Source organism: Budorcas taxicolor, chromosome 2 (genome assembly GCF_023091745.1).
Source record: "Budorcas taxicolor isolate Tak-1 chromosome 2, Takin1.1, whole genome shotgun sequence".
Lineage (NCBI taxonomy): Eukaryota > Metazoa > Chordata > Mammalia > Artiodactyla > Bovidae > Budorcas > Budorcas taxicolor.
Window position 1 is genome coordinate 106,031,269 of NC_068911.1, and position 17,951 is coordinate 106,049,219.

At 34.5% G+C, this 17,951-nt stretch overlaps 1 protein-coding gene across 1 annotated transcript in view; it reads right to left on the minus strand.

Moving 5' to 3' along the window:
- Window positions 1–17,951, minus strand: part of R3HDM1 (R3H domain containing 1) — a 95,115-nt gene that overhangs the window by 60,418 nt on the left and 16,746 nt on the right. Inside the window, exons 5-10 of the mRNA XM_052636283.1 lie at window positions 14,378–14,492; window positions 13,280–13,358; window positions 6,082–6,141; window positions 5,858–5,998; window positions 2,245–2,353; window positions 2,060–2,155 (exon numbers count right to left, since the gene is read on the minus strand). Coding sequence (XP_052492243.1) covers window positions 2,060–2,155; window positions 2,245–2,353; window positions 5,858–5,998; window positions 6,082–6,141; window positions 13,280–13,358; window positions 14,378–14,492 — 600 coding nt within the window. The remainder of the gene's footprint in view (window positions 1–2,059; window positions 2,156–2,244; window positions 2,354–5,857; window positions 5,999–6,081; window positions 6,142–13,279; window positions 13,359–14,377; window positions 14,493–17,951) is intronic.

Below are 17,951 nucleotides of genomic sequence, written 5' to 3' on the forward strand. Positions count from 1 at the left end.
TTCAACAAGTAAACCCATTTTCACTGTTAAATATTCAAGATATATACACGTCTGTAGATTCCACCTTATTCACTCAACAAATATCTTGATCAGCTCTGCTTTGGCAGCAGCTGTAGCAGTGAACAAGCAGCTATGCCTCAATGCAGCTTACAGCCAAAAGCCTCCCAGTGCTAACAACCTGACTCAGATAGCCATCATTTTTGCATCTTGTATTAATTACAAGTCTTCTACTTTACCAGCTATCAGTTTTGCTCCTTTCATCCAATTTAAACAGCAGAAGCCATAGAAACCTCTCTGATCATGACTTTCCACTCCTTAATAGCTCACTGATCTTCTAGTACTTAGTGTTAGCTGCTCAGTTGTCTACGACTCTTTGCAATCCCATGGACTGTAGTCTGCCAGGCTCCTCTGTCCATGGAATTCTCCAGGCAAGAATTCCAGAGTGGGTTGCCATTTCCTTCTCCATGGAATCTTCCCAACCCAGGGACTGAACCCAGGCCTTTTGCATTGCAGGCAGATTCTTTACCTTCTGAGCCACCAGGGAAGCCCAATCTTCTAGTACAGGGGTCAGCAAACTATAGTCAGCTATCTGTTTTTCTAAATAAAGATTCACTGGAGCACAGCCATGTCCATTCATTTACATATTGTCTATGGTTGCTGTTGTATTAATAATGGGAGTTTTGAGTTGTTGCAATGAAGGCTGTATAGTAGCAAAGCCTAAAAGACTCATTATTTGCGCCATAAGAAAAAGTTTGCTGAACCCTGCTCTAGCTAAAAACTCAACTCCCTGCACCAGATTTCAGGAGCAAGCTGAAATAAGATTCCTACTAATTCTCCAATTGAAACACCCCTCACTTCCTGCCCCCTAGGCTATAATCCAGGTGGATTATGAATTCTTCAGTTCCTCATGAGTCTGGCTCTCCTTTATCTCTGGCCCCTGAAGATGCTAACTGGACATGGAACACGTCAATCCTTCAGGTCTCCTCTTGGAAGCTAACCTTCCTCTCACTCCAGAGTTCTGGTTTTTGGTGCATCTCTACTGTGTTCCCTATTTCACCTTCATGTTTCTATACCAATCACACACTGTATTGTCATTATCTCAATACTGATCATGGTTAGAGACCTCATCCATCTTACAATTACAGAGGAAAATAGATCTAGGTTAGGCCCTGAGTTCAGAAGACCTAGGGTGAATCCTGTCATTTTTCTAGCTAGATGATCTTTGTCTATTTTACTTAGTCTCCTGGAGCCTGTTTCCCCATCTGTGAATATAAACAGTGATACCACATATAGGGTTGTTTGGGAGATAATTTATTGTACATGTGCATGGATACATTTATCTAGTGCCCAGCAAAGTACCTACTATAGCTGATCAATAAGATTTGTTGAATATTATAAACTTTTAACTGACAGTCTAGATTTTAGTGTCATTTCCTTTTTTGTAATACAGAGAAAATTTCTATCTCTGAAAGTATTAACATAAATTACATATATTCTTATATCCTTGACTAGTCCCTAGTACTGCATAAAGCAGATACTGGTAAAACCAAACTGATTCTCTTCTTGAATATAAGTGTAACATAAACAGCCACTTAAAAGATCTGTTCCATATAATCACATATAAAGTAGAAAATAAATATTAATTAAAAAAATCAATTAGCTTTACTTTAAAAGAAACAAGTTATTTATCAAGAAAAGTCCACTAGCAAGTAGGACTTAGGGCATGTGATTTTATAGATAGTGACCAATATTCCAAAAATCTCCATTCTTTGAGAAGTCTGAGAGGAAAAAATACTATGTAAACTATATATTCAGTCCAAAGTACTGCTTCTTAGTTGATCTGCTTCCAACTTTTGAAAAGTACACATAACTGCAGCAATGTAGTATTTCACAAACTATTAAATCATTAACATGAATAGGACTATAGTATTTCTAAAAAGATGACTTTATATGTAACAAATGTAGCTGAGAGTAAATATGATCAACAGATTAAGGGAGGAGTGAATATACAATTAGCATATAATTAAACACGAAGACCTAAATGTAAGTCAGTACGTACATCTTGGGAAAATATTCGGTCTCTAGCTCTCTGGTATTCTTCTTCTCTTTCTTCTATAGATTTGCTTCGTCTGTCATCTTTCAAACGTATTCTCATCTAAAGAAAAGAGAACAATTAATCTTGGGGAAATGATCTGCCAGGATAAGTCCAGCATCTATAAAAATGCTCCAAATGTGTGAGGTTACCTGGTTATCATCCTTGTCAAAGCTAGAGTTATCTCTCTTGAGGATATATCGTTTCTGAAAGTCTTCACCTTTATCATCCTTAATATGTTCAGTAAATTTCTGATCAGGTCTAAAAAATAAACCAAAAACCAAGGGAACAAAACATAAAAAAGTTAAATATTACATTTTATGAAAAGTGGTAAAAATAATATGTTCCCACTCACTGGCGTTATTTATAGATACTTATGTTATCTTAGTTACTCCTCAAAAATAATCTTATGAGAAAACATTAACTATCCCATGTCATGACTGAAAGGATATATGAAATACACTGTGGGCTCTGGAATATGACTGCTCAGGTTCAAATACTCAGCTTTAACATTTAGGTGCTTTAGTTACTTATTAACCTTTCTTTTCCCTACTTTCCTCATTACAGTCTACCTACTTCATAAGGTTGTTCTGAAGATGAAATGAATTAACAGATGACCAGCACTTAGAACAGTAGACGTTTGTTATTATAAATACTACTGACAAAACTGAGGATCAAATGACTAAAGCAACTGTCCAAGACTGGGGGCAAGGAAATGACTGAGCCCTGGTATGTAAGCCTGTCTATCCTCTCTGCATTGCCTCCTCTAATTCAAAGAAACAATTCTGGAACAAAGGAAAAAGTATAGCACAGTATCTTATGTTACACTCTTACAGTACCTGCTCTGATGTTACATAACCAAATATTTTGTGGTTGAATTTAATAAAACTTAAGAGATTACTTCAAAATGCTACCAAGTTACCAAGTATTCTTAATTATAGCAGGGCACATCTTTGTTTTGTATTAACTGAAACAGGTTAAAAAGAGGTTTTTGAAGGTTCATGTTATGACCTAAAGTAATGATTATGAACTCTCAACAACGTATTTCATGGCTGATTGGTTTTTCCTCTATGGAAATGCTGCAAGTTCTACTGGGATCCAGAAAACAGATGGAACGCTATTGCTCTTGGAAAATTATAATCATATAAAATTTCACTTTCTGAAATATATTCTCAGCTACAACAAATTAATTCATTCAACACTCCTGAGACTTAATATCATTCTATTATAAAACTGAAATATGTGATCTATAAAAAATATATTTATAGGCAATAAAGAAAGGCTAACTGAACTCCTAAGCAATTTTTTACATATACTTAAAATATATATTATGTAGTCACGTAATTTATTATGGGTACCTTAAATAAATTCTAAACCAAATAAACCTGAGTAAGGACATCTTCAGCAAACTTCGTAAGATATTTCATTATACATAGTAATCAAGTAACACTTCTGAATATTTGTTTTAACTTAATGAATTTTTAAGAGTACTGTATCTACATCCTATCAAATGATGCAAAGATTTTAAACAATAATTATCTAAGTAAGCTGAAGAAATCTTTATTTTAAAATATATTTAGATACATGAAACAGAACATATCTCCACATAGAACTATATGCAGAACTAAAGAGAAAAATAAAGAGTAAAAAAAAAAAGAAAAATTCCTTGACCAAACTGATGAGAAAAAGACTACTTTCTTAAGGAATTTGAAAGATTATCTATTTAATCCTGACAATGGCTGTATACTGTTGTCACATGACTGCCCCATTGGTTTATATCAACTATTCTTGCAGCTGTTCAAAATCACGTTTTCTTTTTCAAGTTTGTACTTGGGTGAGAGACTGTTATTCCAATATGACTGTAAGATTTAACCAAGAGCCTGGCAACTTTTCTAAGAGCAGCTGGATTCCCACACCAAATAGTATTAGCAGGCATTTCAGCTAACCTTAAGACTGTCTTACCTCTGTCTTTTATAGATGCCTGAATTTACTGCCCTGCAATCGCCAACTTCCCGCTCCAATGAGACACCCCAGTGGACACCGGGTTGTTGACATCCACAACACCACTGGTTCAAGGCTGGAGCGGGTAATCTGCCTATGAGGAAAAGGCAAGTTTGTTTTTATTCAATGTGGAGCAGTTCTCTAAGGTTTTCTGATTTACATCCTTCTTCATATTCCAGAAGAAAAAAATAAAAATACAGTGTAACTTCAATGATCTGAAATGTCTAGTTATAATTATGCTATTGATCCATTCTTCTTTAGGTATCAATACATTATAAACATCTGTGTTTAACTAAACTCTTGACTACCTGGATAAAGAGAACCCTGAAATCATGTGTAGCATTCAAATAACTGAGGTTACACTGCATTGAAAACCTTAGAGAGTCACCAGTCGAAATGTTAGTCAAAATGCCTGCTAATGAACATGTGCTTGGGTATCCAGCAGCTCTGAGTAATGTTGAAAGGTATTGGTTAAATGAAGTAGATTTCTATTCACCTTCAGTCCAGCTCATAGCTTACGGTTACTGTCCCACCTTAGTCATGAAATAACTAACTAGGAAAAAGCTAAAAGATATTTTAAAAAGACTAAAAGATAGGCAGTAGACAAATCAGATTCACATGTACAGCTAAAGCTTAATCCCTGAAGAAACACGTGATCCTTTTCAAAGACAGCTGTCTTCATTAATTTTAGTTGTAGTAACAATCAATTAAAAAATACAAGCTTCCACCAATAAATATACCTTTTTGACAAAATACTATTTAAAATGGAAGAAAACTAACTTAGTGCAAGCAAACAATATGATAGCTACAAGGGTAAAGACCATTATAACAAAAGAGAAATAAATGAATTAAATATAACTGTGCAAGCCAAATGGTTCATAATAGACAGAACCTTGAGAAGTCTAGCTTCAAGGAAAGAAGAAAAATTATGAACTGAAAAGCATTATTTATGGCATCGGAAGCTGACTGCTGCTCACAGATCCACTGCTGCCACATATGAAATTAACATGGAAAATTCTTTTGATGGCTCACCATGAAGAATTTTAGCTGAACTCAACAGGGTGCTTTAGGACTAGTTTTACTAATAGACAAAAGAGGTATTGTGAACATAGAACTTTAGGTGCCTCTGCATTGTGCCTTTTGCTCCCAAATATCAGCACTGATTATCTGTTTCACCATACAAAGCTAACACTTTTTAAAGCAAATGATTCCTCTTAACTTCTTAAAATTTTTTGCTCACTAGTCATACATAGCCCAGAAGGGTACACAATATTATGGATAATATTGGATTAACCAACCAACAGTCCCACTGTCCTGAGATCTGTGGAAAAAAAGAACCAAAAATATAGGTGGAAAAGACAGTGAAATGATAGAAAATTAGTGAAAATATAAGGGTTTTAAAGTTTGCTTTTTCCTTTTAAATGTGTCTGAAGTTGGCTGTAGCTATTTAAATTGTACTAATTTAAAATCCATAAGAAAATGGCTATTAAACATCACTGATATCATGATTTTTGAAGGTTTTCCTACTTTCTAAAAAAGCAATCCTCATTCACCTGTCTCATTTCAGTCACCTGTCTTATTTCAGTCCAGACTGGTGCATTTTACATCTCGTGAGCAGAGTGTATTTTTTAGACCTGTCACATAAGGTTATCATCACAAAGCTGAAGCAGGCTGCTAAAACATGTGGAAAACCTGAGATAAAAGATGTTACAGAAAGATCAAGAATTATCACACACACATATAACAATCTTTCTTGATACTTACATTCTTGTATTGCTAGTTTTGTTTACTATGACAGCCTTCCCACTCTGATCAACATTGTGGTCTAATCCAAAGTAAGCGGCGACTCTGTGCAGGAGCATCCTATGGTAAGATGTCATTGGGGGAAATTTTTTACGGGGAGACCTAGAATTAGAAGAAAGACTAGTTTAGCAGATCTTGAATAACTGTGATGACAATTTATTTTCTTGTTAAAGGTCAGGACTTACTCATTATTACCAATGAAATCTAAAATTTCTTGTTCCAATTTCAACAGCATCATTCTGTCCCTGAAAGAAAATATGAAAACTCGTAAAACTTAACACTGAAATAATCATAAATGTTGAATTTACAGGGCTATATATATATTTTTTATAAAACCCGTACACTGAAGAACATTACAAGCTTGATATATGCTTTCTAAAAAAGTAGTATTTTAAAAGAATAAAGATGACTTTTTAAAAAAGTTTATGGAAAATTTCACACATACACAAATGTTGAGAGAATACCATCCAATTTCAAAATTATCATTCTATTATTATCTTGATCTGTTAAGTACTACTGTATTATATTAAATTCTGTTCCACAAATACATGGATTATAACAGAATATTAGTCTTTATCCCTTACTCAATAAAGTAAGAAGCAGCAGGAAAACAGACATCTTTAGGTAGGCTCATGACTTTGTTACCATGCTCAACTCCATAGAAACAGTACTCTAAAGAACATGCAATGCCAGTAACCACAGGAATACTCCAGTGGGAATCCAATGCTAATATATAAATGGAACTACAGCAGAGAAGTATGAACTATATTACTAATCCTAACTCAGAGGAAGAGGACTTCAAATTATTCTAAAAATCGCTATAATACATTTTTAAGATTTGGGGAATTTTTTCGATAAAATATCAGAATGAACCAAATATCTCGAATATTAAAATAAATAAGGACACCAGGGAACACCTGCATGTGCTCCTTCAGACCACTAGGGTCCTATTTAGTGCACTTACAAAACAAGCTGCTGGTACCACTCCCCAAAGGACCTCCTTGCTCACACACCAAGAACATAGCTCAAGAGAGTATTCCTGTGGTCACTGTAAATTTCAGGTGCAGGTGGGAAAAACAAAACAAAAACAAACCTCAGGAACCTTAGAGCTAGAAGCAGCTTTACAGAAGCAGCTTTCTGTTTCTGAAATTTTATAAATCAAGAAAACTAGGCCAAGAGGTTACTGTTTCCTTCTCAAATAAACACTACATAGTGGATCCCTCTCAGATTCTAAGGGGAAACGATGTCCTCTATTTCCTCTGCTTAAGTCGCCTGAAAGTCTATACATCAGCCCTGAGTTCGATCTTCTCTATATTGCAAAAGTAGTCTTATAAAGTTGACTAATATTAACCATACACATTTTTGTATCAGTTGAAAAAAATCAAGAGAATAACATGCCTAAGTGGTGATTTAAAACCCAAAGTGGAACAGGATTACATTTTAATACAAATTTCAGCAACATTCAATTTTTCTCCTTTAGTATACTCCACCTCAGCAAGTGGTACCACCTTTCACTCAGCATACTGTACTAGAAGTACCTTTTCTTGCCTATTACTATGCTTTTCCAAATCCTCCCATGCAGTTAATCACAACTGCAAATTTTATCTATCTTCAATCTATTTTTCTTCTCTTTCCACTGCCATTACCCTGGATCCAAGTATTCAGGATTGTGACTTGACCTCTACGATAGTAGTATATTATCTCCCTGTATCTTCCCTTGTTCCCTCCAAATTTGTTTTACCTGGAACATCCACAACAATCTTTTAAAAACACAAATGTGAAGACATGTCATGGTGTGGGATAAATATTTATCACAGGTTTCCCATTGCTCTTAGGTTAGAAATGAACATCTTTTGTAACAGGGCCCATGGGGCTTCCCTGGTGGCTTGGTGGTAAAGAATCTGCCTGCCAATGCAGGAGATGCAAGTTCAACCCCTGGGTCAGGAAGGCATGGCAACCCACTCCAGTATTCTTGCCTGGCGAATCCCATGGACAGAGCTGGACAGGCTACAGTGCATCAGGTTACAGGGAGTCAGACACAACTGAGCACCCACACGCACTAACGCAATGTGCCTTACAAGGCAGGTATGACCTTCGCCTATCTCTTTAGCCTCATTTCCTGCCCCTTTCTCACAAAACCTTCATCATTTTGGCTTATCGCTGTAGTTCCCAAGCTGCTCTTTCCATTCACAGGCTCCTCGAACATGCTGTTTCCTTTGCCCAGCACGTTTTTTCTTTTTAAACATTTATTTATTTGGCTGCACCTGGTCTTAGTTGCGGCATGTGGAATCTAGTTCCCTGACCAGGGATGGAACCCAAGCTGCCTGCATTGGGAGCGCAGAGTCTCAGTCACTGGACCATCAGCGAAGTCCCTAGCACAGCTTCTTACATTCTTTTTTAGACCTGTTTCTTTCATACCTTTTAAGAGTATTTATCACAATTATTTTTATATAGCTGTTTGTGCTATAGTGAGGAGCTCAACAAATCTGAGTGGAATAAATTAATCAGATTATTTTACCAATGTCTTTTAATGTTTTTTCCTTAAAATTTTAGGGGAGGATGGAAAATTTTTACTTACTTCATAAGGTTTTCACTGAAAAAGACTTACTTACTGTTAAGACTCTTTTCCTCTAATGTTTTTTGGGGTCAATTTGTCTTGACATGGTAAAATTTTCTAATGCATTTTATACACTTATTGTCAGGGAAAAAAAGGAATTGGAGGCAGGCTACTTATTTAGCATTCATGAAACAGTGCATTTAATTTGGTTCCTCTGTTTGAGCTAAACAGCAAGCCTACAATATGTGAAATATTCTTCAGTGAAGGAACTGGTATTCAAAAGAAATTTCTGTTGTCTCCATGAAAGAAAACAAAAACCTAACAATTTTATTAGTAACTGATACAAATTCAGGCTTTTTTCCCTTTTATATGTAGATTTATGGGTTGCAGAGGATTTTCTATTATTACCTGGACCACTTACTGTTAAATTAAGTTCCCCTACTTAGTTTACTAAGCTTTTAGTTAGCAAAAAGTAAAACTTGTTAGAAAAATAGCTTTCCTAAGTTCTCAAGATTTACATTTCCTGCCTTGTATCTGCTACAGCTTAGTCCAAGTTTCCAAATTTTCAAATCTGTCATCAAGGTTAGATTTCTTGGTAATGGCCATAAGTCAAAAATTAATAGTCCTTTACAGAACCATTACATACAGTACTCAAACTAACAGATCCATAAATTAATTTTCATATGGCATAGGTTTATTAGCACATGAACTTGTAGGCACCCATGGAACTTGTCATCATATAATCTTTTAAAGAAACCAATACATGCTATCTGTTATTAAAGAAATATATAAGAAAAACAAAGATCTCAATCAAATTGACCAATAAACTACCTGAGTTAAAATGAAGGGACAATAATCTTTTAGTTATTAGTGTTCTAGTCATTATACCAGAACTGACTTTTGAGAAAGTATGTGCTGGTACACAAGTGGCAAATAAAAGAAGAAGAAAACAAGAATGCTTGCTTTCACCATTCCCTTCCCAGTGTTCTATATGAACTGGGTCAAATATCTGCAACAGGCAAGAAATATGATTTAAACATCACTTCTAATAGAAGTAAACTCAGAAAATATTTCAAGCACAGAACAATTACATGATGTTACCCAGAACAAAACTGCTTACTTTTAAAACATATACTCTGAGAATTTTTCCATGGGGCTGCTCCCCTCCATTAGTGACACAGTTGCTTATACTGTCCATATTTCTTCAATATGTTGTATAATTGACAGAAAATGGTTATAAAACCAATACAAAAACACATATAAAAACCACGTCAGTGCATGTAATCTCTATATTGGGCAACTGCAGGTTCCTGGGTTCTAATCTAGTAATGATTATTTATTACAATTTTTAAAAGTATTTCTTAAGACAGGAATTACAGATAAATGGTTATTTAACACCTGAAGTTAAGTTTATTCATTGGGATGAGAACAAGATTTAAGGACCTGAAGGAAAATTTTGAAATAAAATGTAAACTAGACTTTACTATGATTTCAAAATAAATCTGCTTAACATCTAGAATGCGCTGAAGTTCTAGTGGAAATTTTCCACTTATTACTAATTTTTGGAGAAGGCAATGGCACCCCACTCCAGTACTATTGCCTGGAAAATTCCATGGAGTGAGGAGCCTGGTGGGCTGCAATCCATGGGGTCGTGAAGAGTTGGACGCGACTGAGTGACTTCACTTTCACTTTTCACTTTCATGCACTGGAGAGGGAAATAGCAACCCATTCCAGTGTTCTTGCCTGGAGAATCCCAGGGACGGCGGAGCCTGGTGGGCTGCCGTCTATGGGGTCGCACAGAGTTGGACACGACTGAAGCGACTTAGCAGCAGCAGCAACAGCAGCATTACTAATTTTGTGCCACCTATGTCTGGCAATTAATGGTGTGTTTCACTGAGAGAACACACAGCCATCAGGCAAATCGTTTTTCTCACAAAATTTAACATTAGCTACAACTATGTAAACCACACTGACATTAGTATTAACTCATTAGCCATTATATGAATGGTTCACTTACATATTTTTTTGAATAAAAATGCAAACACAGAGGATTAATGTTCTGATACATGCTGCACAATATGGATGATCCTTGCAAATATTATGTTAAGTGAATGAAGCCAATCACAAGAGACCACATACATATGATTTCATTCATATGATGATACCCAAAAAAGGGAAATCTGTAGAGACAAGCTAGATTAGGGTTCAAGGCATAAGGAGGTGAGAGCAAAATGGTTAAGGATTTCTTTTGGAGGTTGATGAAAAAGCTCATAAATTGACTGTAATGATGGTAGCACGAAATCTGTGAATATACTAAAAATCACTAAGTTGTACACTTCAAAAACACATATGCAGATAACGTAAAAACTTTTGCATTTGTAGAGGAAAACAGAAAACTGCACAAAAGAAGAATATTTTGGAATTTCTTCTGAACCTGTTATGGGTTCAGAAGAAAAATCCTACCTGTTTAGGATCCTGTCTTGCTTTACACAAACTATGTATTTTCTATCTTCCCCTTAACCTACTGAGTTCTCATTTCCACCAGTCTAGAGCAAATGAAATGCCTTGTTAAAGTAGCCAACAACTTCCTAGTTCCTTAATCTAATGGGTTGCTTCACTGTCACCTTTAATGAAGCTGTTGCCGTTTGGCTGATTTCTAAGACAAATGTTCTCATGATTCTTCTGCCATCTTTAGGACTCAGTGTCTCTTACTTATCCTCCACCTTTAAGATACTGTTTTTCCATAGAGTTTCATCCTTGTCATTTATTGCATCTCGCTGGCCAAACTCACAAAGCAAGGGTCACCTCTACTGATGACTCCTAATCTGTAAGGCATCCAGGCTCATTCACTTGAAAATCAGAGTTATACATTTAATCTTGCCACAGCGTTTCATCAGATACCTCAAACTATACTTATTTATAACAGAACATGCCTTACTTTATTCAGGCTTGTCCTTATTACTTCCCCTGTTAATGGGATTAACCATCAGTCCAGCTGGAAACCTAGCAGCTATTCTGTTCTAACAAACCACTACTCGTCCATCTCCAAATAATCACCAAGTCCTGCCACGGGATTAATTCTTAAACATCTTCCAAATAAGCCTTTTCCTCTCTGTTCTTCTCTATGTTCTCCTACCCACACTCCCTGCTCATGATTCTCGGCCCCTCACTGATGAAGTAATCTTCCTAAAATGCGAATCTCATTCTGGTATCACCCTATTCAGAATTCTGTCATGACTCCTCCACAGAGCATGCCACACTCAGCATTTCTCAAATGGTGCACTATTGCGTCTCAGCGACAATGATTTTTAATTGTTCATCACATCCCCGGCTTCCCATCAGCACTTCTTACTCAGTAACCACCCCGGTGTGTTGGTACCGATCTAGGTTGAGGATAACTGAAGAGTCTGTCTTCATACCTCACCAACAACCTCCCCATCACTTTCTGGAATTACTTGCTACATGCCTTCCTGCCAGAGCCAGTGTGCAAAATTGTCTGCCTGGGTATACTACCTCCCTCTCACACTGCTGTGCCTTAGCAATGCTCTTGTCTCTCTCAGGTTCTCATGCTCCCATTTAAAGCACTGTGAATGCAAAATTCATCTCAGGCATCTTTTCAGTGCAGCCTTTACAGATCCTCTCAGAGGTGGGATCCCATCACTGTGCTTTTATAGCACCCTGAAAAACTTCTTTTACAACATTTATTCTATTTTAATGATATATCATAGGGTTTTCTTTTTTCCGTAGCACATAGAATGTGAATATTTTAGGGTCAGAGATTATATTTTGCTCACTTTTACATCTACAATGTTTAGCACAATGCTTAGCACATGATGGATACCCAACGAATACCTGTTCAATGGACTAATTTCAGTTGGGACCACTGAGGAATCAACTTGACCTGAAAAAAAAGAAGTCATGCAGAGTTGACTGACTTCACACTTACACTTCCTACTATAAGGGGGCTACTTTCCATTTTAGTGGTTCTCCATTTGGGATTAAAGTTAAATAGAAAATCACGATGGTACTGAAACAATAAATTCTGAATGAAATTAAAGGTGTATCTTGAAGCAAGACATGAGATAAACCTCAGCAATACTGAAGACACTTTTTCATGTTTTTTATCACGTGTGCTGACCCAATGAACGAAAAATTTCACAAATTTTAACTACCATTCTGCGGAGCTAACATCTAGAGGAGGGGTTCTTAACCTTTGAGTCTTCTACTCCAAGAATGGGTTGGTCAGATATTTTGTGAATAAACGTTTTTCTGGGAAGAATGCCTCAATGGGATCGATGACCTGTCAAAACGTTAAAATCTATTTATCTAGTACCCTGGCAAAACAAAGGATTTCACAATTAGTTAGTGACTCAAATAAGCACCTTAAAAATCTCTGGCCTGGAGGTTCATAAGCTAAGCAAGAAGAAACAAAAATTCCGTATTCAGTTAAGTCCAGAAACTTGTTATAAGTGAATATAATGTGTAATTTGGCTGAGTGCTTTATCATGAGGTATACTTCTCTCATAGTTCATGATTAATGATAACTCTTTAATCTCAATTAAGACCCAAAATATCTTAATGATTCTTTATTTCCCCAAATTCCTACAAAGAGTATGAATTATCTTTATATCATCATGATATATATAATGCAAAAAAGGTATTTCACATGTGTATATAGAGGCCAGCAACATCTTAGCCCTAAGAAACTGAAATGTTTCTGGTGTAGTTCAAATATTCTAACCTTATTCTAACTCAGTAATGAAAACATATATAACAAAATTATGGTACTCTAGAAGCAATGTAAACCTTATAAATTTAATTTTTACCTGGGATTGTTTTTTAATGTATTTACTAAAAATTCATGTAGATCTATGCCAGTTGAATCAGTGTATTCTTGACTGGAATCTAAAAAACAACAACACAAAAACCCAGTATAAAGTTGTTTGAAACAAATTCCTTTCCCTTCACACATGATGCATAGCAAATAAAATGAGATGCCCCACAATGAAAACTGACAAAGTAGAAAATGGAATTTATGATGAATTCAGATGACCACAATTTTGCTACTCCTGTATAATGAGTATGACATGGATTTATGTAACTGCATGTTTATACACCTTCTTAAAAAGAAAATTTCTCTCATATGTGCCACTTTAATTTACTCTGAATTCTTAAAGATCCTTCTATATACTCACCACAATTCTCATATTCAAAAATGCCTCATTAAACAAACAAAGAAAACTCTGATTCAGACAGCAAACTGAGTCTGCTTAGTTCAGTTGCAAATATAAGGAGTTAATAATTTGGAGATATGCAGGCACTTTAGCTCTGAAAGAGTATTTATCATAAAAAATTTGCTTTCCAAAAAAAAATTTTTTTTACAAATATTCACATTTATTTCTTCTCCTTAAATGTAATATCTTATGCTGTTTATAAAACTGTTCAACATAACTGTGTCTATAAATTTAAAAAGCATTTTTATAGGTTTGTAATTATATATGATGAAGTTCTTTAAAATTCACATCTGAAAGATAAACATCTTGGGTTTCCAAGAATATTCTTACTGCATACTAAACATTTTGGCATTAGTTCTTTGTATCATAAGGAATTAAAAATACATCTTTTTAATGGAATCAGTATTTAAATTACAGTGATTCCATTATTTTGATACAAGAGACAGACCAATAAATGATCATGAGTTATCTTCCTTGGTGACTTTTTGACATGAGGTGCAGTTTTTTGGCTAAATCATCTGATGTTCAGAACTGTGTCATGCCATTTTGCCCAGAACTATATCATCCCTTCAGTCTGTTCTGGATTACTTTTATTAGAAATATATTATATAAAAATTATTCAAGGGGTAAAGGGTGGATTAATGGTGAAATAAAACCTTTGTTTAAAAAATATAGAAATAAATTGCAAACCTCTTGATAACATTTTTCTGGGCAACTTATCACTGGCTTTTTCTTTTTCTGCTTCATCTTTTGAGGGCTTCTCCTCTTTTTCAAATGATTGTGTTAACTGGATCTGAATTTTCTCCTGTTGGAAGGTAAAATTATTTATTAAGTGAAAATATAAAAGTGATTCAGTTAATACCCCACATTTGTATTGCTGATTAACAAAACTGCATGGAGGGGAAAAAAAGGTTTTTATTTTATCCAACCAAATTCTTCAAGCAAGAAAATACAACTTACAATAGCTTTACCATGTTACTCAAACTCTTGATAAAAAAATGTTAAAATTAATTTTTTGAGCTGAATATATTAGTTGAAACATATCCCTTGAAAGTATCAATTGAAAATTATCTTAGAGAAAATAAATGTTTTTTATAATAGTTTCAATGAATCTACTTAAAACCCTTGGAGGATCAGAACAAAGGTCTTTTTAACCTATTTTTGCAATGGAGATACCATGTCAAACAAAAGTATGATAATTATCATCAATCATGACAATAGGAACATATGCGTGTCAGGTTAACACTTACCAATAACTAATTTTCTTAAGTATCCACTTTAAATTCATATTCCTTCATTTTCTTATGATATAAAACTGTAAGTAAAAACTTCAAAACCAAATCCCAACTTTGATTATTTCCTATTTGAGTCTACTATCACTGTTCCTCCTCTAAGTACCACAAAGTTGTTTTAGAAAGATTTCAGACAAGATTGTTTCCCTTAGTGGTATGTAACATTTACTTGTAAAGTAACCATTGTCTAAGACTGAAAAGGAGAACTAATTTTACATTTTTAAAACAATGTCATTACATGCAATTTCAGAACAGAAAGGAATTACTAGAAGTACAGCTGAAATAGGTTAAAAATCACATGGCTTTGATTATTCCGGCAAAGTTATAAAGACAGACAAACTTCCAGAACATATCTACTAAAGATAAAGGTGTAGCCTATCTAGATGTAGGCTGAATTGCTGTATACAGTTGTTCTTTAGTGATAGAAAATATTAACAAATGACTTCGCTTTTCTGGGTGACAGCTGGTGGTGGCAGTAGGCACAATAAGTCAATACTGAAAGGATATAAATTTCAAGATTCTGAAACTTGCAGCCACCATGATTTCTATTAAACATTTTCTCCCTATATATATATATATATTTTTTTTTTTTTTTTTTTCAAAATAGTATTTGGCAGAAGAGTTTCAGATCTAATACATATACATATATATGTGTATATATATCCCTCCCCATGGAGTTTCTGACTGCTATTTTTAGCTTTTCTCAGTTCTGATTCCTATTTCATCTTCAAAGTTGTGCTCAGAATATAGGACAAATGTGAGGCACTGGCAAATTCCACTAAAATGACAAAACATCTGCTTTACACCCTCCTTTGTCTTATTTACCAAACCTCATGCATTAATCAACATCCTGTGTTCGTCAGTCATTTTTCTCATTATGAGTCACTTTCTAGTCTACTTTCCTTATATTTTTAACTAAAAAATAGATATTTAAAAATGAATCTCAGAACTGTTTCAGAAGTAGAATATTTAGAAGTTTCCCTGACTTATAACTTCTATCCTGTTACTCAAGGATAATCTATGAAATCAAGGTTGGAAGAAAAGAGTCCACATTTAGACAGATATTAAACTATTTTATCAAGGTGAAATGTATTTTAAAATCTAGTAGATATAATGTATCTAGGCTTGTCTTCAGTTGGTACTGAGGCCTTGTTTTCAGTAGCAACAAGACATTTTAATTTTAAAAGCCTAAGCCCTTATACATAAACTCTCTTGACTACAAGTAACTGAAATGATAGCACTATCGCCATGGGCAGCCATAATTCCTTTACTCTTCACTCTGTCACTGACATCAGTTATTGAGGTCATTTCCTTCTCATAAGCTCTCATCAGACTCAAGTGACATCTCTTTTTTAATTGCCTCTCAACCTTTCAAATAATGAGTTTTATTCCAGATTAATTCCTCAAAAATCACATTCTGAAGCAAGCGTTATTAGCTGGAAAGTATCTGCTGTCAAGGATTAGATGCTAGTACATTTTATGAGAAATAATTTATTTTTCAATTCCCATTTAGGTGCAATTTAGTTAACTCAATGCTTGGAAAAAGACTTTCTATTAAAAAGAGTATCTTTTGTTCAGACAAGGTAATAATAGGTTGTTATCCCAAAAGAAAAATTTAACTTATCCAAGAAAAATTGAGAAATAATATATTATGTGGAACAATTGAACTTTGGTATAACCAGCTTATTCATTATCCATATGCTGCAAGTCGGCTTTTTTGAATAATATATACATCAATAGACAACATATCTTCCTCATATTATTTCTCACATAAATTTTCACTAGAGAAATTTATGTAGCATTGTAAGAACCCCCACTTCCCTTCCACCTCCTATAATAATTTTCAGATAGCTGAAATGTACCACATCAAACCAAAGACCATGTTTGTTACAGTTTTTCTCAAAAGAAGACACTTTTTCTGGATTAACAGTCTTATGAATGTCTGACTCTTCTCATTTCCTCAATCTCCTTGGACAAGTTATTCTATGGGGCTGATGGTGTAACATTTTGGTCAACAAAATGAAGAAATTAATTTTCAAAAAAACCCCATCACAATGCCTACTGCTCAACCCTGAACAGGTATATTCGTTACTCTGACATGTACAAAAGAACCTGTAAAACTGCTTTTTAAAACACAGTTTTATTGAATTTTTTTCAGAGTGTATAAATAACTCTTCAGCCTCATCAACAAGCATGCAAAAGCCAAGTTAACATCTGAAAATGTCCTCCAGGCAACAGTTCTTAGTAAAATACTTTCAGCATATTTCTATTTGCTTTGGAAGTTTATTTTTTATTGCTTAAAAATATCTGTTTTATAGAATTACTACATACAACTATCTTCTATTATGTAAGATTTTAAATATAAATAAAAAGTAAATTTTGATCCCTATGTTCCTTGACACTTTGTCAATAATCTATTAAAAAATCTTCTTATATAAAATAAAAGCACATAGTGCTTTTTAAAAAACAGAACACATTCTAAACACGTGACAACTACCTTCAGTATTTACAGTATACTTTTGATGACATCATCTTCTAAATCAAGGCAAAGCATTAACAGTCTGTGCTTGAATCAACAAACATACAACTGGCATTAAAAAAAAGGGAGGGTATACAATCTGTCATAGCTCTTTTTTCTCTTTCTCCTTTATTCAATCATCTTTCTTAACCAAAATATTGCCTCAATTCTTTGGAAATTAATTGTTAGGATACAGGAGGACTTCAGGTTACTTAAACTCTTAAAGTAGAAAAAGCCACAAACAGCCAAAGTTACCACACTAATAAACATTGTTAAGGGAGTCCAAAAATAATTATATGTAAACGTACAAGTGTAACATAAGACAAAGATCAATCTGTAGCTAAGATTAATAGAAAAGTAAAGTTATAGCATTAAAAAAATATATAAAAAGCAAAAAACCAAACTACTTGTTGAGCCTCAGTAGTTCTATACTTTATAAACAATGGAATAAGAA